A 22,726-nucleotide genomic window follows, 5' to 3' on the forward strand; every position below is an offset into this window, starting at 1 on the left:
GACACATTTGGCGGGCGTCGACTCGCTTTCATTGCGTTCGAACGAGAGGGACCGGAGGGGGTTTCTATGATTATACAGCTGCGTTATGGGGCTGTTAGGGATGAAGATGGATGCACTTTATGGGATAGTCTGAGTTTTCTGGATAGGGAAGAGCTCGAAGTGCGAGTTGGGCGGATAAGCTAGGATTGACGGAGTTATTGGACATCCTGCTCATTGCGCTGAGTAATGGGCCAGGAGCGCGAGGGCTGTCATGAAAGCCCCTGGATTGCTCTTGCTGAATGAGCCGTTGAGTGAGTGCTCGTCTTTCTCGTCCATTTCTCGCAACTTTCCCAATCCCCCAACCTTCTTTGGTTCTCTCCTCGAGATTGCCGCGTTTTCACCCTTGCGAATCCTCGCTTCCCGCACCCCGCCTCCTCCCTTACTTCGCTCCCTTCGTCCCTCCTTCACTCTATCTCTTGCCTCCTTCCCTTCTTTTCTACAAATACTGAACCTCTCCCCTTATCTAGCTGGCCTACACCCAATCTCCCGCTCCTACCTCTTTGCCCTCCTAGCAGACCTTCACGCATCCCGGTCCCTGCATATAATGCTCGGGACGCGCGTGCAGGAAGAGCTTCCGGCCTGAAACACGCATGTATGGGATGTTAGTGAGGGGGACGTTACGCAGAGGAGGAGGGGAGCGGAAAAGTGGGTTGAGACATCGCGGACGCTCTGGACTTTGCAGACTTTTAGGACGAAGGAGGAACAGGTTGTTGAGCGGCGCTGCTCCGCGGGATGAGGGGATGCTGATAGTCGTCCACCTGAAAGGCGTTGGGGTGAAGTATGGGGATAGGACCGTGAGCACCTCTTTTATCGCGTGTTTTCTCTTCTTTCCGTGTTTTCGTTTCTTACCATGCTTTTTCGTCCCCTTTCCCTTGAGTTTCCTTTCCCTTTCACCCATTTTCTTTCCTCATTTTCTCAGGGTTTTTTTGCCTTTCTCGAATTTACTTCCTTTCCTCCGTTTTCATCTCTTTCTGTGCGATCTTTTTTCACTTCTTCGAGTTTTCTTTTCTTTCCGCCCCTCCCTCCAGCAGTTGAAATAAGTGCTGACATGGCGGTGACAGGTCCTGGCAGATCTGCAAAGGCGAGAGGTGACACTTACAAGGGCCTAACGGTGAGTACTACAACGTTTTTTCCTAGCTGGGGTCTCCGTCTCTTTCCCAGATCTCCTGTCTTTTCGTTTGACCTTTCCATTCGAGAAGTCTGGCCAAGTGTTCATGTCTCTTCTCCATTTTTCAGTTTGCAGTGACTTGCCCTTTCATCCTTCCCACTACCTCATCTTGGGGATTTTGACCCAGTCGCGTCTTCATCGCGTCTCGCAGGAATTGAGGTTCTCTCTGAGCTTCGCGGTTTTTTACTTTGGCCCTTTCCTTCGATTCACAGAGCTGACTTTGCCGCTTTCATTTGATTTGGATTGTACCCAGCTTGTGGATTCACTTGACCCGTTCATTGGCTCGTCGAAAACCACATGTTGGTTGACTCGCTTTGATTCGAATCGGCCTTATATTCTGCTACATGCCGCTTTTACCTGTCACCTCTCACTACATACGCTAACTAACCTCTATCTCATTCACAGGCTCAGGAACGACGACGCCGCTCTCTCTCTTGACAGGCGACCACCCACAGTCATACATGCAAGCACACCTCCACCCACCTGCCCTCATTATTCCCTGCCACGTCATCGTCTCTCTCCTCCTCGATGGCACACCAGTACCGAAGCCGCCGCCTCAACCCACGAAAGCGTACACCAACAACTCACCTACGCACGCTAATCAGCGTTGTCCCAGTAAAATTATTCGATGCCTTCCCGCGTCGTCATCCAGGCAGGATACTTTGGGAGGCAGTCGTTACAGGCTTCGGAGGGGGTTTTGTACTGCTTAGAGGAAGCAAGAGGGCGGGTGTGGGCGATGACGAATTTGGGTTTGAGGTTGGGATTGGAAACTAGCCGAGTGAGGCTGGAAATTTGAAGAGTGGAGAATTTCTCGGTGCTATGAGGTTCCATCTGCCCTTGGACGAAGTGCGTCGACACCAGGAACGGCAGGAACTCTGAAGATGGAAAGAGAATCCGCAGCTCGTCGGTTCATGTCCCTCTCCCCTGGAGAACAGCATATTGTACTGCTCATGCACGCATTACTAGACTGAAGGTGGTGGTGTTGGGAGGGACAGGCTGTGGTGGTGATTACACATTGGGAGGGGGAGATTACCCGGGTGGTTAGGCAGTTTAGGATCTGGCAGGGGCGTGGTGGCGTTGTTGGATGACTGAGTAGTGTTGCTTGAATTTGATTTCTTGAGCCATGTATGGTGAGAGGTCCAAGGCGCCAGACTGGAGATCAGGGCGTTGGATGTCTTTCAACGTTGTTCAGCAACATATGGTCTTCCGGGGCATGGGTTCGAATCCCATTCTCATCATATCCATTGCATACTTTTTCATCATGGTGTGCACGTTGTTGTCTATGGAGAATTAAACGTGAACGACTTGCGCATATATTCACGACCTTCACTATCATATATCATCCCCCATGACCTCCATTGCTCTCTTTTTCCGCCTATCGGTCGGTAATACGTCTTGGCATACTTACAGCCTGGTCGCAAAAAAAATTGTGGATGAACTTGAATATGTAGGCTGCTCGTCTATTCTCTCGATGGACACCTGCTAGGCTTCCCTCTCGGACACAAAACGTCAACGACGCATTCTACTTTCAAACTCTGTACCGCCAACACGATTGATAGCCCCGAGTCTTCACCCTTTCATTTAAAGCATCCCATCCGAACTTGAATCCGACGAATCTTGTACCGCCGTTTCAGGAGCACTTATTCTGTATCTTCACGGCGATGGTATCATGTCGTTACAGAGTCTTCGATCCAACCCTTTTGCGTGTCTGTGGCATACACATTAACTGATCATAGGAAAAGAGAAGTACTGGAATGAAGTCTACCATGTCATTTCAATACGGAGAAACCTCGTCTACAACCTCCTCCTGTTCCCGCTTTCTCTCTTCCCCTCTTTTCGCATCCTCCTCACTGGCCGGGTTTTCCTTCTCCCAAACCTTCAAAGTCTCCTCATATGCCTCCCAAACAAGCCTCCCAGCAACCTCCCTGCCGTACTCTCCATCATCCGGGATTTCCAATACGGGCTTCAACACTTCTCAGGCATCGCATCGGGAACTTGGGTCGGTTGGCGTTGAGAGGAAAAGGGCGTGTAGCACGGATTGCATAGTTATTTCTGAGGACTTGAAGAAGATCCAAACGACGGGCTGGAGGATGATGTAGCTAGGCACAATCAGAACATATCGCGCTGCAATGCACATAAAACTCACAGGGCTATTCCGAAAGGTACGGAACGTATCGTCCAATCGGCGGTGAAGAGAGCTGAGATGGTGTCGACTCTGCTTATGCCTGGACACACGCTTACAGCGACGATGTTTCACTTTTGCGCTTTCGTATTGACCACAGGGACAGAGGAAGAGCCTTCTTCCGGTTTAGGTATCTGTGCAGCATGGAGTGCGTCTAGAATACGTTGGAGATGCCGTGTGACGATGATGTTTCGTAGAGAACGGATGCCTTCCCTCAAGAAAACGGACCTTTCTTTTGGGGGATCGAAACGAGGTAAGAGGGTAGCGGCGGCTGCGTAGAATGAGTTGACGACGTTGATGATTCGAATGTCCCGTTCCACAGGCAACCAGGAGTGCTGGCAATAGCAGCGTGGTGATCAAGAACGTCGCTAACGAACCCTCATTCCGCTCCTTTTCTTTGTCCTTACGAGAGAAAAACGAGCCAATTTGGTGGTACTCGTGTGCGAAGATGATAGCGTCGATTCTCTGGTCTTGCCCGGTGAGAAATCGAGTACAGAAAGAGCGTATGGAGGCGGGTGAAGAGACATCGCATTCCTCTGCGAATATTTGTTCATTCGAGGTGGTTGTGCGGAGGAGACTGATGAGGATAGTTATGTTGGCAGAGTCGATTGGGTCTGGGGAAAGAGCGATTATGTGGGCTCCGCGTTGGGCTAGTGATTGGAGAATTGTCAGGCCCAGAGGTGTAAACCCGCTAGACGGTGCTGTCAGCAGTCAAACCACAGAGCAATGCGAAGTGCAGTCGAGCGCACCGTTATCAACACCGTTCTGGCATGTAGATTTCGTTCACGGGTTGTTCGTCGGACGGCATGTAGTGTGAGGATAACTACAATCCCAACGACGATGTGGACGATGTACTCAGTCGGAAAGAACGAGGACGCGAAAGCTTCCGCGATTTTGAGGACCATAAGATACTCAAAGAGTGTGTGTAGCCCTCACTGGGCCACGTTGTCCGTGGAGGTTGGTGGAAACAATGAGGAAACAGTTGTCACCACTATCACTTGCAACTTGTTCTCAACTTTGACTCTGCTGAACTCGGCTACCATCACACTACAACATTCAACGATGAAACCTCGTAAATGGCAAGGAGACACAAGCCAAGAACGCAATGGACGCTCCCCACGATCAAATTCACCATGGATGACTCTCCTGAAATGGCGCTGCATTGCGACGCGTCGTGGACGACGAGGGGATGCGAGAACGTCGCCTAGGGCTACCGTAAGCGATTGTACTTCTTGAAAGACTTTTGCATCTTACCATTGGTGCAGTCTTCGCGTCTGGAAGACGAATAGGTACACAAAGACGTCTGCCAACATCCGTGAAGCTGGTGCGGAAGCACATCATCGTGTTGCGCAGGTCTTTTCCGCCGCTCCCTTGTTCGTTTCGAACTGCTACCTGGATTGATAGACCGTAAACGCCGTGGGACCAGTCGATTTCGAGGAGAAGGTAGCAAGATCATACATTTGCGGCGGACGGCCCATTTGTACATATCGCCTCAAGATTGGAGGTATTCAGACAAGGTCGGGACTAGAAGTTTTCCATTCATGATCAAAAGGTGAGTCTTGAAATGAATAATAAAGCACTCCATGAGAAGCGGCCTTTTTACTAAACTTCCGTGTGTTCAAGAGATAATGGGCCACATACGCGGAATCCCCTTCAAAGCCGTCAGGGAGTTTCTCGGTCTCCGATTTTTGTTGAACTGTTACCGCGGGAATCCTGGGGAGCCAAACCGTCAAGTTCAAACTGTGAAGTGCCACCTTATCACTGGATGCGCCATTTCGGCTGGTTGATTAAGGAACCTTTGCGCTCCTTTCAACTCCTCGCTCAATGTGGCAGGATGAAGTACCGCAGCAGAGGCCCAAGTGCAGAGTGCGGTTTTTTTGCTCAACCACTCAAACGTCGATTGGACACTTCATTCTCGTTACGCCCTCTATGAATGTCCACGTGAGTCCATCCGCATCGCCTCATGGTATTTACTGAACACACAACCAGATTCATTTTCTCCCCGCTTCCCTAAAAGATCGTTCTGGACGTTTGTTGGACGTTCTCCTTCTTCAAGTTGATTATGTAAGTAATTAAATAATTTCTGTGAAATTATCTAACAGCTTTCTTCAGTGAACGTCTAAAGCCCCATCTGCTCGAGAACGGCAGGTACAATGACCTTGGGTTTCACGATTACGTTTATCCCGTCTCTCGTCACTCTTCGCAGGCCAATATCGGAAGTGCAGACCACCTCATCTCCATCATCCGACTCATTCCCCTCAGCGTAATCGTTGTCCATAAACTCATCGTCAAAGTCGGTTCCCGGTGGTATCAAGAGCGTCTCCAGTCGCTCAGGCGATCTATCCTCCCCAAGCATGACGTGGAGGCGAATGGCTAGCGTTGCCACGATCGAAAGTTTATCCTCGAAGGACTCCATGATACTCCGCGTTAAGGGGCAGTCTTTCGACCAACCTGACAGAATTAGAATGTTGAGGAGAGAGCTGCACATGAACTCTATCATCTGGGTTTTTCTGTTATCTGATGGACCGAGTCGTGCGCAGGTGACGGCGCGCCATCTCTCAGCGGCTTTTGGTTCTTCTATATCACTTCTGTCAGTCATTGCAGCTGACAGTGAGGGTTGGATGCTTACCGACTCCTTGAATCCTCGAATACAGCGTCTCCAAGAAGGCGTCATATTCCCAATGACATGGATACCACGACGTGATGAGGCGGTTGCAGCAGTACGCCAAACACACCTGGAAGGCGATCTGAAGCGCGCCCTCTTCCCGAAAACCCGACTCTTGGCACCATCAACCCCAGAACCGTCACGTTCACGTCCTTTGGCGTGAATTTCCTGGACCCTGAGATAGGGAGGTACGCATATACTGCGGTGAGTCACCCAGTGATGCTTACATCTACGAAAACCTTACGTGAATCGAAAAGTTATGTCGGGGTGTGATCGTCCCACAATCTGAAAACGGCGTACCGCGTATCCATCCATAGCTCACCGTCGTCATCGCCTCCCATAGCCTAACTGATAGTTAGGAACGTGATTGGGCCATGTAAGGTGGGATTACTAGACGTGATTGACAATAGGCTACCGACACCTTCCTTCTTTTCCGATAGTTTTCCAGCCAATACTAAACCACTTTGAAACCACTAGGAGTGGATTGGCAAATCCACTTTTAAGAGGGGCTGTAACTCGCTCCTATAGTAAACGGCGTCAAAGGGCGGGTGTATGGGTACCACTGTGTCCTGTGCAGAAACTCTCCATGCACTCCATGATCCTCGGTCAGCACATCATCCCCTCCAACCGTAAGACAAGAGCGGTCACGCTAACTTGCAACGTGCAAGGAAGTGAGTTCCAATCGTCGGATCCAAGCTCGTATGGGAAGAAGTGAATGAAAGGAAATGTGTCGTTGACGCCTCGAAGTCTACGTCCGAGAGGCAGCGCATTCAGGCTTCCCCGGGACTTGTCCGTGACCAGGCTGTGAGGGTAACAAGACGTTTTTTGCCGATAGGCAGGAGGAGAGAGCAACGGAGGGCCGTGGGTGATGATAGTGAAGGTCGTTCTATGCGCCAATCGTTCCAAGTCCGACGTCCTTGATGAGGAACACAATAATTAAACGTTTAACCCTCCGTTGACAAGAAGATATCCACCAAAATATATTTTGCAATGCATGATGAAAGCCATTATGATGAGACTGGGATTCGAACCCACAGAGCAGGCGTTGAACAACGTTGATACACATACAATGGTCCTGGTCCCTAGTCTGGCGCCTGAGACCGCTCTCTACTTTCATCCTACACATCTATCAAGAAATCCTGCCTTCACGACGCAACACCACTCACTCATCCAGCAACAACGCCCCCCACCCCCTCCCAAATCCTAAACGGCCTAACCCCCTCACCGCCCCACGGAACCTCCTCATCCCAATGCGTAATCACAACAACCGCCTGTCCCTCTCTAACACCACCTTCAGTGGTCAAGTATCTCCGCACGGCACAAATCATGCCCTCGTCCATCCCACTCCATACCTCGTCGAGAAGCACCAACGGGGGCCGGGATACCAAAGCACGCATGAGGAGGACGATACGCTGCTCGCCTGGTGAAAGGGCCGTGAACCTTCAACCTACGCGCTGCGAATTGTGTTTTCGTCTCTGACAGGCTCGTGGGCCAAGTGCTGATAAGACGTCCCAGCATCGATCGATTCGCCACTTTTCTATTTCCCGCCGCCTCTGTTCCTTCTCCACGCCACTAAGCTCAAACCCCAGTTCCTCGTCAGCCACATCTATCTCACCCACCCTCTCGCTCCCTCTAAGCGGGAAAAAAACCCCTCCAAAGCCCGTAACGACGGCTTCCCAGACTGTCATGCCTGGATGACGACGCGTCGAATAGTTCTGGAGAGACGACGCCGATGAGTGTGCGGAGGTGTGCAGTGGGTGTGCGTTTTCGTGGGTGGAGGGTGTGCGTGCGGTAAGGGTGAGTTGTGGGAGAGGAGGGGGGCGAAAGGGACGATGATGAGGCGGGGGATAGGAAGGGTAGGTGGAGGTGTGCTTGCGTGTAGGATTGTGGGTGGTCGCCTGTTAAGAGGGAGAGGAGGGTCGTTTTTCCTGAGCCTGGAATGGAGGGGGTTAGTTAGGGCGGACGTGAAAGTCGAAAGAAATGTGAATGTATGCGCGAAAAGGCGCGTAATGGGAGAATTAAGTAGATGACGTGAAGTCGGAGCGTGTAACGCGTGAAGCCCATTTAAACCGGTAAGCGGAACCACGCTATGAAGCCAAGACTCCATAGGAAAGTATGTACCCACCATTCGAGCCTTGTAAATGCCACCTCTCCGACAGAGGGGTTTGTTGGTTTTGTCTTCGGGTGGGACGGGGCACCAGTGTGTGGTTGGGTAGGGTTTGTGGATGACGCTGGGGTGTATGTATGTTAGCGGAGAAACGGAGCGAAGGGAAAGAAATGTACCCGTTATTCGGGCTCCAATCTTTGAACCAGTGGCTTTCTACGTGTATGCGCTTCCATCCTACGTACGTAAGTAAGTTTCGTTGTTGCAAATAAAGACAACAGCAGACGTACCGTCTTTCTGTGCCGCTCGCCCTGTATCATACAAACAATAAAAGATCTGGGAAATCCGCTCCTTCTCATCTGCCCTTGGGTTCTTCAAGAACTCGATCTAGTGGTGTTCGCCGAGAAGGCGTTCGTGCTCCGGGTAGGCTTTGTCGATCTCCAGTAGCACCATCCCCCGTGCCTATCATTCACCTGTCAGTATCCCTCTTCCGCTCTACAAAGCAGACGACTCGCCTTGGGCTTGTAGTGTAACCCCAACAGTGGCTCGACGCCAATACACCCTGCGATCCAAAACGCAAAGGCGATAACGTCGCTGGGAAGCTCCCAGTTGGCGTTCATCGGGTAGGGCTGATACACCGTCATATATCGAACATCGTCCGTTGCGTCGGGCGATTTGGCGCGTTTGACCATCGTGCTTCAAGTTTGGAGTGGCGAGTTGTGAGGAAAGAAGTCAAGGGCCGTTGTTTGGTCGTGTAATCTTATATTGCGAGTCACGTTACTCGTGCGCTAGGGAAGACGGGAAAGACAAAGATCCAACTCTATCATGGTCGGGAACGTTGTTTCAACGTGTCAACGACGCGAGGCGAGACGTTGGCGCTCGGGCGGAGATCGAGTGGCGAGGTGTCAAGGCAAAGTGAAGGATCCCTTGACTAACAGACGTCAAGGAGATTCTTGTATTTCTTTTTTCGTTTCATAAAAAAATAAATGCAATTTCACATACCCTGGATGTGATTATGAAAAAAAATTTGTGGAATTTGATCAGAGCTTTGAGGAAAAAGGTGAGATGAACGGAATGTAATAGTGGACACACCCGGAATTGAACCGGGGACCGCCCGCAGAATGGTGACAGTTATATTTCATCTCATGCTAAGCGGGCGTGATAACCAACTACACCATGTGCCCGTGTAGAATTTATAGATTTCGTTAAATTTCAAAGGTTCTTGCAACGGGGTGGCGGAATGTGGAAAAGAGACCAACACTCGTTATTTTTTTTCAGGGTTCCGCCTGACACCCCCCCACCATTACCTTCCTAATAAAGTATGTTTTTCCCATACTCATGTTTTTTTTTTTTTTTTTTTTTTTTGAATTCAAAATATTTCCGTGTAACATGTCAACTACATAGTACGCACAGGTGGTTGGCCGTAGACTAAGTTTAAGTGAAGTCGAGTTCACTGAAGATGCATATGACGGGCCTGTGCTAGCATGATATTAAAAAAACTTGTTCAAAGATGGATCATCCTGGGTAAGTAGCTACACTGTACAGAATTCTGAATGAGAGGGCATTTCTTCATTACTGTGAATGTGATAAATCTTCAAAAGCGACTCTTAAATATGCAGGCCAAGAAAGAATCTGAAGCATCCGAGTGGTGTAACTGATCACAGAAGCAAGAGGAACTTGGCCTGGGGCGGCGTGGGGAGTGTAGGCTGTGTCGACGTAGATGATAGTACGTACTCTTGGTTTAGACCGTCCGTGTCAGCTTCAGATACATGGAATGTCGCTGCCCTTCAAAATCTGAAAATTGATGGGGTGTCACTTTTTTTTTCGGCCTTTGGCCGGACCCCCCCCCTCCTACCCTTGGTGTGGGATCCACGTCCCGCTACCCCCTTGGGTTCTTGTTGTGTTTGCCTCTCCTCCTGCTTTCAAAAACCAAAATGCATCCATTCATACCAAGATCTAGCAAAAAAACTAAATGTACATTGTCCTTCAAGGTGAACCATTCAACCAGAACACACAATCAAATTCGCAGCACTTCGCCTCTCCACACCCTTGAAATCCGTTGTTAGCTCGTCATCCGAGAAAGAAAGTGAAACGAGGAACTTACATTTTCCTTCCACGCAAGCCACGCCTTCAACTCCGTACCACCGAACAGCATGATCAACTCATAGTCTATCTTGTATCAAGTCGACGTGCTAGCGTTCACATTCTTGGGAGAAGGCTTCAAATGCGAGGTCTACCTCGATCGTACACAATTGGGAATAGAGGGCTAACATGTCCCCTGGGTCAGCCAAAGGTGAGCGAGCAGACAGCGAACAGCCCACGTACACGTGTTTAGATCCATAAAAGCCGCATCCAAAATGGTCTCCTCGTATCCCCAAACTGCCGTCGAAGCAGTTGACAACCGGCTCAAGTTGTCAAACTCCCAGCAATGGGCTCGCCTAAACTCCTCCGTTTCGGTTCTACAGAAAACATAAGAAAATCGGAGGAGGAAGGGCAAACAGGTTCATGACGTACGGTTGGCAACTTGGCAATAAAACCCAGAAGATACTGCCGCCTAAATGCTTGACACCAGAAATAGAAGTTAAAACTGGCAGGTGGGAGCGTTTCGAATGCTCGGGATTCAAAGAATCATAGTTGATTCCACCACGGCTACCATATGTGATCTTTGTTACTCGAGTCTTGACGTGGTGGTCGCAAGGTAGTGGTCAATGTAAGTAGTAGGAGAGCGCACCGTCAGCTACGGCTTTGTTACTAAATCTCCTTCAGCTGTGATAAAATGCCTCTTAATGAAAATGACATACACGTGGTTATCGTGCCTGAATAACGGTGAAGCCGTCAGGCTTCAACCGTTCCGAAACTTTGGTATACAGCCAGTCACTTGCGGCAAAGCCTCCGACCAAAATTACGTTTATAATTGACAGTAATATCAGACAAAAATCCCTAAGGAAGGTGCAATTCGCTCACTCCTGCGCTGCTCACGTACAGACTCAACGATACATTTGGTAGAAGGTTCGAAAAATTCTGGTCGTCTTGTCGGAACAGCGAACATGTGGTCCAATTGTGGTCAAGATCGTCCAAAAAGGTCGATTCGGCAAGGAGCTCTAAGGTAACTAGTGTTTAAAGGTTCAGTCCATAGGACCACAAAAAACCGGTGGACCGAACTGAACCAGACCATGGTCCGGTCTTTTTTTCGGTTGCAGTTGCCCCAATTTGGGGTTGGTCCGGTTGCTGGTTGCCTCATTTCGAAAATCTTTTAAAACCGTTCAAAGACCGGTTTTAATCGGTTGGAACCGGTTAAACGGTCACGTGCGTTACATAGCCTTGTAACCACGTTTATTGCCTTTTATTGGGTTTTTGTTTCATCAAAAACGGTTAAGAATTGAGAAAGATATAACCAAATCCATATTTTACCCGAGTCTCTAGGAGATGTAATTCAGTTTCAGTCATAGCTATGTCAAATCTTCATTAAATCTCTTGAAAATTGGTAGAATGATGGGTATTTATATGCTTTACTATTTTATATAACCCCTTTATTTTTCAGAGTAATAATGGTTGAGATACAAATGGTTTATATTGGTATAATAAATTATACACAAAAAAACCGGTCTGGATCGGTCTGAACCGGTATCATGGACCGCAAAAGACCGGTCCTAGGTGGTTCGGTTCGGTTCCCTCAATATCTGGGTCGGTCCTGGACCAGTTGCGGTCCACGGTTGCGCGTTTTTGAGGCAAAAAACCGGACTGAACTGAACCTTTAAACACTAAAGGTAACAAGTAAATTATCATATGCTGACGACATACAACGCATTCTAAAGAGGGGCGGGCATGGCGAGTCAAGTCAAGATTTGGTCAAGATACAAGAAGTGAGGCCTAGTGCAAGCCTAGTGAGGGGTTGTTTGGTCGCGATTTTGCGAGTCACGTTACTCGCAAGAAAGGCGATCATTTCTACTTAGGAACGTTGTTTCAATGTCCAAGGGCGCTCCGGCATTGAAAAAAAAAAAAAGACCAGGTCGATATTTTTTCCCTTCAACTTTGGGTGGACTAACTGCATTTGAGATTGCACTCCAAATCGGCTGATTCGGCTCACGTCTTATGTCTGGGGTCCTTCTCGGTTGATATTTTTTCCCTTCAACTTTGGGTGGACTAACTGCATTTGAGATTGCACTCCAAATCGGCTGATTCGGCTCACGTCTTATGTCTGGGGTCCTTCTCGGTTGATATTTTTTCCCTTCAACTTTGGGTGGACTAACTGCATTTGAGATTGCACTCCAAATTGGCTGATTCGGCTCACGCCTTATGTCTGGAGGTCCTTCTCAAAAAACATCGATATCAAAGTCGAAACATTTCCATATCAAACACTTGGTTTCGGAAACATTCTCAGGTAACTAGACCGTGTAAAACAGTGACCTCCATCCGAACTTCTCAAGTAAAATCGACAGCGCACAAATCCCGTTTCAATTTTTCGGAGCCTTCACTGTCCCTGGACCCGATAATGGCGCTGAACAATGGGCACCAAGAAAGTGCTGTAAACTGGTTCCGCAGCGGGCTTCACTTGCACAGACTTGCGTCCCGGACCCTCAAACGGCGTCTTCTGCGGGATGGTAGAGAGATTGACGTTCTCTGAGGCAATGAAGAATACTAAATACCCCACGTCAATGTTGGTGCCTTCCTCTAGGCAATAGGTGAATGGGTTAACCCCGCCAGAGCCGTAGCCGAGGGTGAGAGAGCCGCCACCTTGGGTGAGGGTGGGGTAGGTTTCGAATTTACCGCTTGTTGGTGATTGGTAGTATGTTTCTGCAGAAGGGGGTGGGTTAACGATGTCCAGTGGTAGTAAAAATTATAAATTACGAATGCTAAAGTCGGTGTTGTCGAAGTAAAAGGCGTTGATGTAGAGATCGCGATCGCTGTTGTTAGTAATTTTATATCCGTACATCGTCTCCTCTGACGCAACGACGTCAATGACACCGTCAAGCTGTAAGAGGTTGTCCCCAGTCGGCTTCAAAATTGCCTTTCCCGAAATTGAGTAATCACTTGTGCGTTTGAGGGTATTGCATTCAATGACGATGGGGGTGTCGACGAGAGCATTTTTGACCTCGCGGTTAAGATGCCAATAGAAATGAGCAGCGCCATGAAGGACCGGAATAATTTCCTGCGGGTCGTTTGCTACGGTATGAGGCATACACGTCAAGCTGTACTCTGCGAGACGCGAGTCCAGGATGTCGAACGCTATTCTGTTGTCCACAATCGAAAGGCCGAGTCTCGCCTTTTCCTTCTCTAGGACAGGCCGGATTTGCCTCTTTCCAGGATGGAACTCTTCCATCATTCTCGCCAGAGTCTCATACAATCTGGTAAGTCTTTCATCGAGTGAAGCAAACACTAGAAGATCCTCCAGTTTCCCGGCTTTCGTTTGCAAAACGCAAGAAGTTGCGGAAAGAGGGGTGATGGCAGTGCTGGATGTATGTTTCGTCAGCGTCGTGGTGAATGGGCCAATGTGAGCCGCAGAAGCAACAACAAAGACACAGAGGGAGGGTGAGTCATCGATTGTGAGACTGTCGTTGTATAGACTGAATTCAGAACCCTCTGTGACACCATGTGCAGATCCGGCTTGCATCTCATATGCTGAGCCCTTCATCTTGATAGGGAAACATACACGTCCTGTTGTAGGTGCTTTGGAGTCGAAAATGATGTGATTTTGGTTCTCCCCTTCGCACTGGGGGTTTTGGCTGTGGAAACGACATCAGTCTTGGAAATATTTCAGTTGGGTAGACTTACAATGGTATCTTGTCCATTCTCTCCAGAAGAGAGGCGTACGTAAGTCTATCCGCGCCCGCCGATTTGAGAGTAGGAAGGAGGGCTTGGGTGAACGGCCCACCCTTGAGACTGTCACCCGCTTTTTCTTTTTGTGTGCATGCTGCCAAGAGGACGTGGTTGGCTAATCCGCTTCTGGTATATCCTGGTGCAGTGCTCGATCCACGGGATCCACTGGTGTGCCAGATATCACGGTCAAGGTCCTTTGGTATATGTTGTCTCAAATTTTCGCTAAGGCCTCTGACTTTACGACTTCCTCACGTCCCGGAGCCTGAATGGCAGCAGTCGAAGATGACGGTCTAAACGAGATTTGTGTCACCCATGTCAAGGGTAGGTTGAGAGAAATTTCTTACTATATTGTCCCCATGTCGATCCGCTATTCCGTTCAGTAATGCTGCGAGAGTATGGTCGGGGATTCCATGGACTTGCCTTGCAGGAATGGTGCAGTAGTCCTGTGGGATGATCATCTGTATCTGGTTGGATATGTTTCCAGAAGGCCAGCCAGTCGGAGCATCAGTTTCGTCGCCATGTCCTGCAAAGAAAATCAAGATTGGGTCATTCTTCTTGATACGTTTGTCAGTTTGAATTTCCAGGAACGCCTTGATGATGTCAGCGTGCTTGGCATTCTCGTTAGTCAGAAAGCGGATATGTGAATTGGGAACTTTTAAGTCTTGAAGTAGATAGTTGCACACGTCCGTTGCATCCTTGATACACCCGTTCAGAAGATCGGCATATTTGTACTCATTAATGCCGATGACGAGAGCAAACAATGACTTCCTCGCTCTAGATCATTGTAAGTATTGTCTGACCACGGGGTGAAGTGCAAATCCTTACTGATCTGGGACAGTGATAATTGGTGGGGGCTGGGCTGGTTTCACGACGGCTGGTTTCACGACGGCTGGTTTCACGACTGGGGCTGGTTTCACGACCGGGGGCGGTTTCATGACCGGGCCACTGTTATGAAATTGATGAGAGTTGAATTAGAGTTGAATCTGACACTGTGAACTCACGTTGGCTTGGGGTGATTTACCGCTGCGGAGTTTTGAGTGACCGAGGGACGCCTATCAAGTAAACGTCGGGAATGAAATGTCTGAGCAGAACGACATGAACGTACTGTACAAGGTACCAGAATAGGTCAACATAGCTGAAGACTGAGACGTTGAAAAAGCTGAGAAACATTTGATGATCAGAGATATTTGCGTGAGAAATTTGAGATAGAAATGCACTGTGTTTTATACTATCTGGAACCGACTTGTAAAGAGGCCGAGGGGGCGTATCGGCAATATTGGTCATTAAGAAAAATGATCTGCCTCAGCCTGACAGCTCGCGTTTTGAGTGGGTGGTGCGACGCATGTTGGGGTACGCACTATCTCCAAAGTAGATGCGGGCACAATTCATTTCATGAATGGCCGTTCTTCAGCGCTAATTAATTATCATCTCACACTGAGCGTCACTTGGCCAGAAATCCCTGTACTTACCTAATTTTGTGGAAGAGATATTGCTCTTGGCAGCAATGTCGCGAACATGGAGACCCTAGACAAAAACGATATTAGAACAGATAATTAGAGACGTCAATTAGGTACGAATACGAACGCTAGAGAAATAGGCCGATCGACTGAGCGCCTGCACTGAGGTCATCTGGGGTAATTACGCAAGAAGCCGGGAGAGAAGGGAGTTGGATATTCTTCCGTAGTTGATCATCCCTCAGGATCTGCGTGAGGAGTCCATTTCCGCATCTTCCATGGAGGGTCAGCAAGGGAGTGGTTGGAAGAAGGGGAATCGTACCCCAGATCTAGGAAGTCCCCAGGCGATGTGGCCAGCTCTTCCTGGGTTCTTCAGCCGAATCGACCCATTGATCCCAAAGTCGAGAAGGTACCCGTCCACAAGAGCACAAGCAGGTTGCGATCCCAATATCCTACACTGGTCCGTTAAGTATGATCCCTACAGGAGGAAGTGAACACACACCTCGAAGACATGCTTCAACGGATCCGTAACTCCCTGCCACGTACCCACCAGCCCTTTGTGTCGCTCCCTCACAACTATGTACAAATCCTGATACTAAGCCTCCCACGAGACTAAACAGTCGTGCTGGACCCGCTTCTTGTAATTCGTCATCGCACCCCATGATACAGATGGGGCGTTTCTAGGGGCTAGACAGATGTAATATAAGCGGTCGGGGTATTTGGCAAAGGGATTGCATCGATACGTAATCTGGGGCGTTCATGGGCCAAACGGATGTAGCGGAATGCAAGGTGCAATAAGGAGGGTTGGTAGTAGGGTGGTTGCCTGGTGCTACACTGCTACGATGTGGGTGACGATAAGTGTGTGTGGGTTTCCGGACTCGGAAGCATGCAGGAAACAGTCGAGTTATATTCGGATGGTGGATGTGCTGCAAGATGGCTAGGATTTTGTGCGTGGTTATTTCGATCGGAAAAAAGAAATGATGCCATCAGCGGCGTCGTTGCCCAACATTGTCCGCAGCCTACACCAAGATTAGCGTGCCCCCTTTGTGAAGCCCACATGTAGAACGGGTATACTCCAGGCAACGTACCAATTACTGAATATTCGTCATGATTCACATAGGCCTCCACAGAACACAATTGGTTCCCACGCGTCTCGTTAACGTTTATGTAACATTCAAAGTTGAACGGAGCAAATTGCTCTCTATAATTCGATGATATATATACGTTAAACTACAAAATACACCTATCATTAAATGGTCGCACTCTTGGCAAAATAATTGCGAAGCACGGAGCTTTGAACTTTTCAACACTGCAAAATATCTGGTTCAATCACTATAAAAATTTGAGGACGACTTGTTGATTTGTCTAGATACTCAGGAGATATTTTTTGGAAGGGGCAGAATTTGAACAAATCATGAGTGGTAGGTGTAGGGGCTTTCATACTGAGGCTAATATACAACTGAAAAACTAATAATCCAACAAAAGCAGCCTTCTACTGTGGAATCTTCTTGATAGCATCCTTGAGAAGATCATCAGGCGTAACACCAAAAGTTTGAACAGCTGCTTCGAGTGACCCTCCACTCAGGTAATCTTTAACCAATGAGGTCTTGCCTATGAGTTTCACCTTCTTACTGATCGGAATGTCGTCCTCATAGTCGCCTGATAAAATGGCGGAGGCAGTGGTGCTGATGTTCTCGGAGGCTTGGACATTCCTAAATAAATGCACCCAAGCGTCATTCCTCAATAAAATTCATGAATGGCCGTCAGCTTACCAAATAATCTTCTTCTCATCAGCATACACCACTTCAACGTCATAGACTGCTTTGAGAAAAATGATATCTCCAGCTGTCCCAGCCCCGATTTCCTTGCTTTCCAAGGTAAACACTTGACCAGGCGTATATAATACGAGGGTGATGGGAGCTAACGTAAATCCAGCATGATAAGCAAAGCAGAGTATAAGTGTCAGCAAGTACCTACAGGGAGTATCGTTCAGAACACGAATTGTTGCAGCATTTGGGTCGCTGCTGCTGAAAACGCCGCGGCCTATTCTTCTGGAGTTGATGTTAGTAACCCCTTTCGATGACAATTTTAGAGGAAACATACATCCTTTGGCTTATAGATATTCGGGCACCCATTTCCTGTGATCTTGAAGTTGAAGGCGAACTTGCGGTTTAGTATTTCTTTCTGCTTTGGCCTCTATATATCGACGGAGGGGCACCAAAGCAGAACTCAAAGAGAATCTCCGGTGCCCTAAAAACGGTTATAGCCGTTTTTTTAACATTGACTATTGCAGAGCTCTTCTTTTGGGGCTCAACCCAGTTTGTACAGATGTACGCTTTGCAGAAGCGTGCCCATGAATCCGTAAATAGCTCTATCTGTAGATCTATGGGTCATTCCTTCCCAAGCTAGCATATCCTGTCAATCGCCAACGTGTTGAGGGACAACACTGAGGTTTCGAAATTTATTTCAGCATCGTTGGAAATTGGGGTTGAACATTGAATTTTGCGCTCTGGTGGGCCATCTGCATCAGCTTTCTACAAATAGCCTGGTCACAAGCAAGTACTTTTTGTTATTCTATTCATGGTACCAAGCAAGGGAATCGATCCCTTGAAAATTCGGTGAGAGAATTATTGTGGCTCTGGACACCTCCTATTTTGCCAGAAAATTGTTGTTGACTTTGGGAGTCCATCACCTCGTTGTAGACCTGTTGTCGGCACGTTGTAGGCTAACCAGAAATATTTTCTCAGATGTCCGGCGAAGCCCTGCCTGACAGCCTCGTCCCGCAACCGTGCTAGAAGGTGTTATAAGTGGTGGAGATGCGAAACAAATTCATTTTTCATTTAAAAACATGTCCCAAATTAGCGTAGCCTGTGAATCTTCAACATGTTTTAGGGGGATTGAGAACCAACGCTGAAGTATTAGAAGACACTTACCCGCATCGTTCCTCAACATGTTGGCAATTGGTTGGCAGTTGGTGGGCCATGAACTTTCTAAAAATACCCAGCACACATACGAGGAAATTTGAAAAATAGTCTGCACTCTACATATGTCGCCCTCACATGTCAGCATTCTTCGTGGTTCTGTTGATCAGAACAAGTCTAGCATCAAAGGACTCAGATTCAATCCCTCTAAAGTGCGATGGGATTTTCCTTGTGCTTCTGAGAATTTTTGGCCCACTTCGGCAGAACATCGTCCGAGTCGGAAACTTGTATACTCATCACCTCATTGTAGACATGCTGTAGACTACCTAATGGCGCCTACTTATTCGGATATCCTACAGAAGACTGATGACCTTGCTTTGCACCCGTACAGATTCGAGGAAGATACGACCCCAACCGTAATGTGTAAGGCTTGGTGGCGGAATTAAAACCCACCCATTCATGCAAGTGACTCCAGCACAAATTTGCCATCTGAATCGGCATCTTGCACCCTCATCTGAAATGAAGGTAAGGTTCAAGTTTTGGGTGTGGCGGACTTGCTTTATGCGGCGCCTATAACCTACTAAGTATATTACAAGGATAGGTCCTTTGCTGAGAGACTTGTCTATGTGGCGAGCAATCCGTCCCTTGGTTTTACTGATGTATTTTCTGTAAAACAAGTTGGGATTGACATCGGGAGTGTATAGAGCAATGGTCTCAATCACAATTATCAGACAAGGACAGGTCATTTGCTGAAAGATGTCTGTATGTCAGTGCCAGGGGCGAGCTACTATTTCCTCATCTGCACGAATCAAGCTAGTGCACATATAGTAGAGGGATCGACAATCGATCAACTACGGAAGAATACTGAATTTCCTTTCCTCACGGCTTCTTGTGTAATTACCCCAGATGACCTCAGTGCAGGTGCTCAGAGAAATGATCTCGATTCTCGATCCGTCCATTTATATTAGCTTACTCTTATATTAAGGAAATGCCCAGCTTTCGTGGGCGCATGTTTGGCTAGCCCTTCGGCGCCTAGGCTCTCTGCTCTTTTGTTGTAATCCTCCACCTAAGACCAACGCGCTTGGCCTCTCATGTCATATGGCCACTAAATAATTAATCACTCTTTCGGCACCTACACACTCTCTGCTCTTTTGTTGTTCTCCGGCTTTCATGTGTACATGTTTGGCTCCTGTCCATTTTCTGTGCTCAAGCTGCCGAAGTGAAGCGAGGCATGTCTTGTGTAAAATGATGATTATTAGCGCTGAAGAAAGGCCATTCACGAAATGAAATGTGCCTGCATCTACTTGGGAGATAGAGCATACCACAACATGCTCCGCACCACCCACTCAAAACGCGAACTATGTCAGGCTGAGTGCCAACTGAGTGCAGATCATTTTTCTTAATAAGATGAGAAAGTATTGCCGATATGCCCCATTGGCCTCTTTACACGTCGATTCCAGATATCACTTGAGACAGCGACGAATATGTAGGGCTACATATGTATAAACATATGCTCTCAAAACTGCGGGATACGCTGTAATCTCTTTTGTTCTGATATATTTGCTCTCAATTTCTAAGTTTGGTGATGGAATTTTACATCCATCATATGCATAAAACAAACTTACAATAAAAAAAGGATCAGATCCACACACTGGACACATGACAAGATAATTTGTGTTGGAATATGCTAAAAATATCTTTTGAAAGTTTCTTATTTTTTCCCTCTTTTCTAGCAAGAAATATGTAATACATCTTCAAAGATTGTTTTTGATGAACAAAGGTCAAATATTGATAAGATATGTTAAAAACATGTTGAATCCATTGAGATAGATCTTTAGACAATTCAAATTGACCCTATATCTTTCAAGTAAGTTTCTATATGTTTTTAACATGTTTCATAAGTATTTGGTCTTCATTCATTGAAAACAATCTTTGTAGATGTATTACATCTTTCTTACCAGAAAACAGAAAAAAAATAAGGAACTTTCAAAAGATATTGTTAGAGTATATCAGCACAAATTATCTTGACATGTGTCCAGTGACAAAATGAACAATTAAATATGATCTGAATTCATATTCAGAATATGCTAAAATCTTGGCCCAGGAAGTTCAGCATTTTCTAAATATGAGTTTAGATCATATTTATTCATTCATTTTTTGGATCTGATCCCTTTTTTTATTGTAAGTTTGTTTTATGCATATGATGGATGTACAATTCCATCACCAAACTTAGAAATTGAGAGCAAATATGTTGGGGGAACACTGGTTTTGGTCTATTCTACAGTTTTTATTGCCTATGTTTACACATATGTGGCCCTTCATATTCGTCGCTGCCTGAAGTGTATAGTATAAAACACAGCGTTTTTCTATCTCAAATTTCTCACGCAAATATCTCTGATCATCATATGTTTTTCAGCTTTTTCAACGACCCCGATATATGGTACGATACTCATTGTCAATCAAGTGCAGGAGGGTTACGTGTGAGATGGTTCCGGAGGTTGGTTACTTTCGGGTATACTTGAACGCTTTCTCTTCAGGACTCGACGCAAGCGTAGCCTGTACATATGCTCAACTACTTGTGAAGCTCTGAATATATACGCTCTACACAAGGACCCCGGACCTCGCCGTCTTTCCGTAAATCCTCGTCCCTTTTTCAGGTAACAGGAATCTTACCATATCCGTTTGGTACGAGTGCAGCTGAAAACACGTTCGAGATCGTTGGAAGTAGCTGACAGGTACATGAGTAAGCTCACAGTCTGTGTTCAATAAATGATTTACATACCAGGAATAGAAAGAAGAGAGCGATGGAGGGCCGTGGGGGACGATAGTGAATGTTGTGAATATACTTAGTATGCGCGAGTCGTTCCAAAGTCGTTCACAGTCCAACGTCTTTGCTGAAGAACACAACTTTATACTTATAAGTAACCCTCCATAGGCAGCAACAAGGTATACACCAAAATATACTCTACAATGCATAATGAAAAAGACGCGCTTAGCGAAGGGTATGGCCCGTATGGTGAGAGTGGGATTCGAACCCACGCCTTGTGAACCAGACGTTGCTGCACAGGTCAGTCTGGCGCCTTGGACCGCTCAACACGCGTCCTTCACAAATTCCTTTCTACTCCCATCCTACACATCCATCAAAACGCAACACCACCCACTCATCGATCATCCTTAAACAACGCCCCCCACCCCCTCCCAAATCCTAAACCGCCTGACTCCCTCACCAACCCACGGCACCTCCTCATCCCAATGCGTAATAACAACCACCGCCTGTCCCTCTCCAACACCACCACCTTGCGTCAAGTACCTCCGCATGGCACAAATCATACCCTCGTCCATCCCACTCCATACCTCGTCGAGGAGCACCAAGGGAGGCCGGGATACCAAGGCACGCATGAGGAGGACGATACGCTGTTCGCCTGGAGACAGGGCCGTGAACCTACGCGCTGCGAATTGTCTTTCCGTCTCGGGTGTTCCTGATGTAGACCAGGCTCGCGGACCAAGTGCTGATAAGACATCCCAGCATCGAGCGATACGCCATTTTTCCACTTCCCTTCTCCTCTGTTCCTTCTCCACGTCACTAAGCTCAAACCCCAGTTCCTCGTCAGCCACACGTATCTCACCCACCCTCTCACTCCCCTTGAGGGGTACGAACCCCCCTCCAAAGCCCGTAACAACGGCTTCCCAAACTGTCATGCCTGGATGACGACGCGGGAAAGCGTCGAACAGTTCCGGGGAGACGACGCCGATGAGTGTGCGGAGGTGGGCTGTTGGTGTACGTTTTCGTGGGTGGAGGGTATGCGTGTGGTAGGGGTGAGTTGTGGAGGAGGAGGACGGAGACGATGATGAGGCAGGGGATAGCGAGGGCAGGTGGAGGTGTGCCTGCGTGTACGATTGTGGGTGGTCGCCTGTTAAGAGGGAGAGGAGTGTTGTTTTGCCTGAGCCTGGAATGGAGGGGGTTAGTTAGGGCGGATGTGAAAGTAGAAAGGAATGTGAATGTATGCGCGAAAAGGAGCGTAATGGATGGGAGAATCAAGTAGACGATGTGAAGTCGAGTTTAACTGATCGGAATTTGTAACGCGTGAAGGCCATTCGAACCAGTAAGCGGAACCAGGCTAGCGAACCAAAACTCCACAGGAAAGTATGTGCCCACCATTCGAGCCCTGTAAATGCCACCTCTCGCCTTCACGAATCTGCCACGTTATATCCTTGAGAACCTATCGGACATCGCATCGTCAGTACTTGGTTGGATCAACTGGAGAAGAGAAAGATAAGAAAACGCGTGGAAAATAAGGAACAGCTGCACGAAGAAACGACAGCACGCGGAAAGAAAAGAAATAGCGCGAAAAGATGGAATGAAACGAAAAACTTGA

General features: G+C 47.7%; 6 protein-coding genes across 6 annotated transcripts; 1 reads left to right on the forward strand and 5 right to left on the reverse strand.

Annotated features, from left to right (window-relative positions):
- Window positions 1-3,147: 3,147 nt before the first annotated feature.
- On the reverse strand, window positions 3,148-4,197 carry LACBIDRAFT_327594 (uncharacterized protein; the record flags this gene model as incomplete). Its single annotated transcript, XM_001881602.1, has 5 exons — window positions 3,148-3,306; window positions 3,354-3,405; window positions 3,449-3,543; window positions 3,618-4,080; window positions 4,151-4,197. The coding sequence occupies 5 exons, from the start codon at window positions 4,195-4,197 to the stop codon at window positions 3,148-3,150; spliced, it is 816 nt and encodes a 271-aa protein (XP_001881637.1).
- A 1,016-nt stretch (window positions 4,198-5,213) lies between these two features.
- Window positions 5,214-6,975, forward strand: LACBIDRAFT_327595 (uncharacterized protein; the record flags this gene model as incomplete). The annotated part of the gene is made up of 7 exons (XM_001881437.1): window positions 5,214-5,330; window positions 5,379-5,453; window positions 5,515-5,652; window positions 5,684-5,979; window positions 6,108-6,242; window positions 6,583-6,725; window positions 6,890-6,975. The coding sequence occupies 7 exons, from the start codon at window positions 5,214-5,216 to the stop codon at window positions 6,973-6,975; spliced, it is 990 nt and encodes a 329-aa protein (XP_001881472.1).
- Window positions 6,976-7,220: 245 nt separating this feature from the next.
- LACBIDRAFT_327596 (uncharacterized protein) lies at window positions 7,221-8,850 on the reverse strand (the record flags this gene model as incomplete). The annotated part of the gene is made up of 8 exons (XM_001881603.1): window positions 7,221-7,345; window positions 7,407-7,474; window positions 7,506-7,552; window positions 7,674-7,952; window positions 8,180-8,285; window positions 8,338-8,395; window positions 8,449-8,469; window positions 8,667-8,850. 8 exons carry the CDS (start codon window positions 8,848-8,850, stop codon window positions 7,221-7,223), a joined length of 888 nt encoding a protein of 295 aa, XP_001881638.1.
- A 1,308-nt stretch (window positions 8,851-10,158) lies between these two features.
- Window positions 10,159-11,207, reverse strand: LACBIDRAFT_327597 (uncharacterized protein; the record flags this gene model as incomplete). Its single annotated transcript, XM_001881604.1, has 5 exons — window positions 10,159-10,206; window positions 10,263-10,327; window positions 10,484-10,617; window positions 10,673-10,836; window positions 11,142-11,207. 5 exons carry the CDS (start codon window positions 11,205-11,207, stop codon window positions 10,159-10,161), a joined length of 477 nt encoding a protein of 158 aa, XP_001881639.1.
- A 1,422-nt stretch (window positions 11,208-12,629) lies between these two features.
- Window positions 12,630-17,564, reverse strand: LACBIDRAFT_327598 (uncharacterized protein; the record flags this gene model as incomplete). Its single annotated transcript, XM_001881605.1, has 17 exons — window positions 12,630-12,952; window positions 13,007-13,881; window positions 13,931-14,140; window positions 14,228-14,265; window positions 14,320-14,749; window positions 14,801-14,920; window positions 14,977-14,998; window positions 15,081-15,134; window positions 15,445-15,499; window positions 15,752-15,881; window positions 15,976-16,109; window positions 16,173-16,258; window positions 16,518-16,630; window positions 16,926-17,141; window positions 17,202-17,349; window positions 17,407-17,480; window positions 17,533-17,564. The coding sequence occupies 17 exons, from the start codon at window positions 17,562-17,564 to the stop codon at window positions 12,630-12,632; spliced, it is 3,060 nt and encodes a 1,019-aa protein (XP_001881640.1).
- Window positions 17,565-21,019: 3,455 nt separating this feature from the next.
- On the reverse strand, window positions 21,020-22,509 carry LACBIDRAFT_327599 (uncharacterized protein; the record flags this gene model as incomplete). Its single annotated transcript, XM_001881606.1, has 5 exons — window positions 21,020-21,078; window positions 21,104-21,106; window positions 21,133-21,195; window positions 21,578-22,297; window positions 22,452-22,509. 5 exons carry the CDS (start codon window positions 22,507-22,509, stop codon window positions 21,020-21,022), a joined length of 903 nt encoding a protein of 300 aa, XP_001881641.1.
- Window positions 22,510-22,726: the final 217 nt, after the last annotated feature.

This window comes from Laccaria bicolor, genomic scaffold, assembly GCF_000143565.1.
Source record: "Laccaria bicolor S238N-H82 LACBIscaffold_13 genomic scaffold, whole genome shotgun sequence".
NCBI lineage: Eukaryota > Fungi > Basidiomycota > Agaricomycetes > Agaricales > Hydnangiaceae > Laccaria > Laccaria bicolor.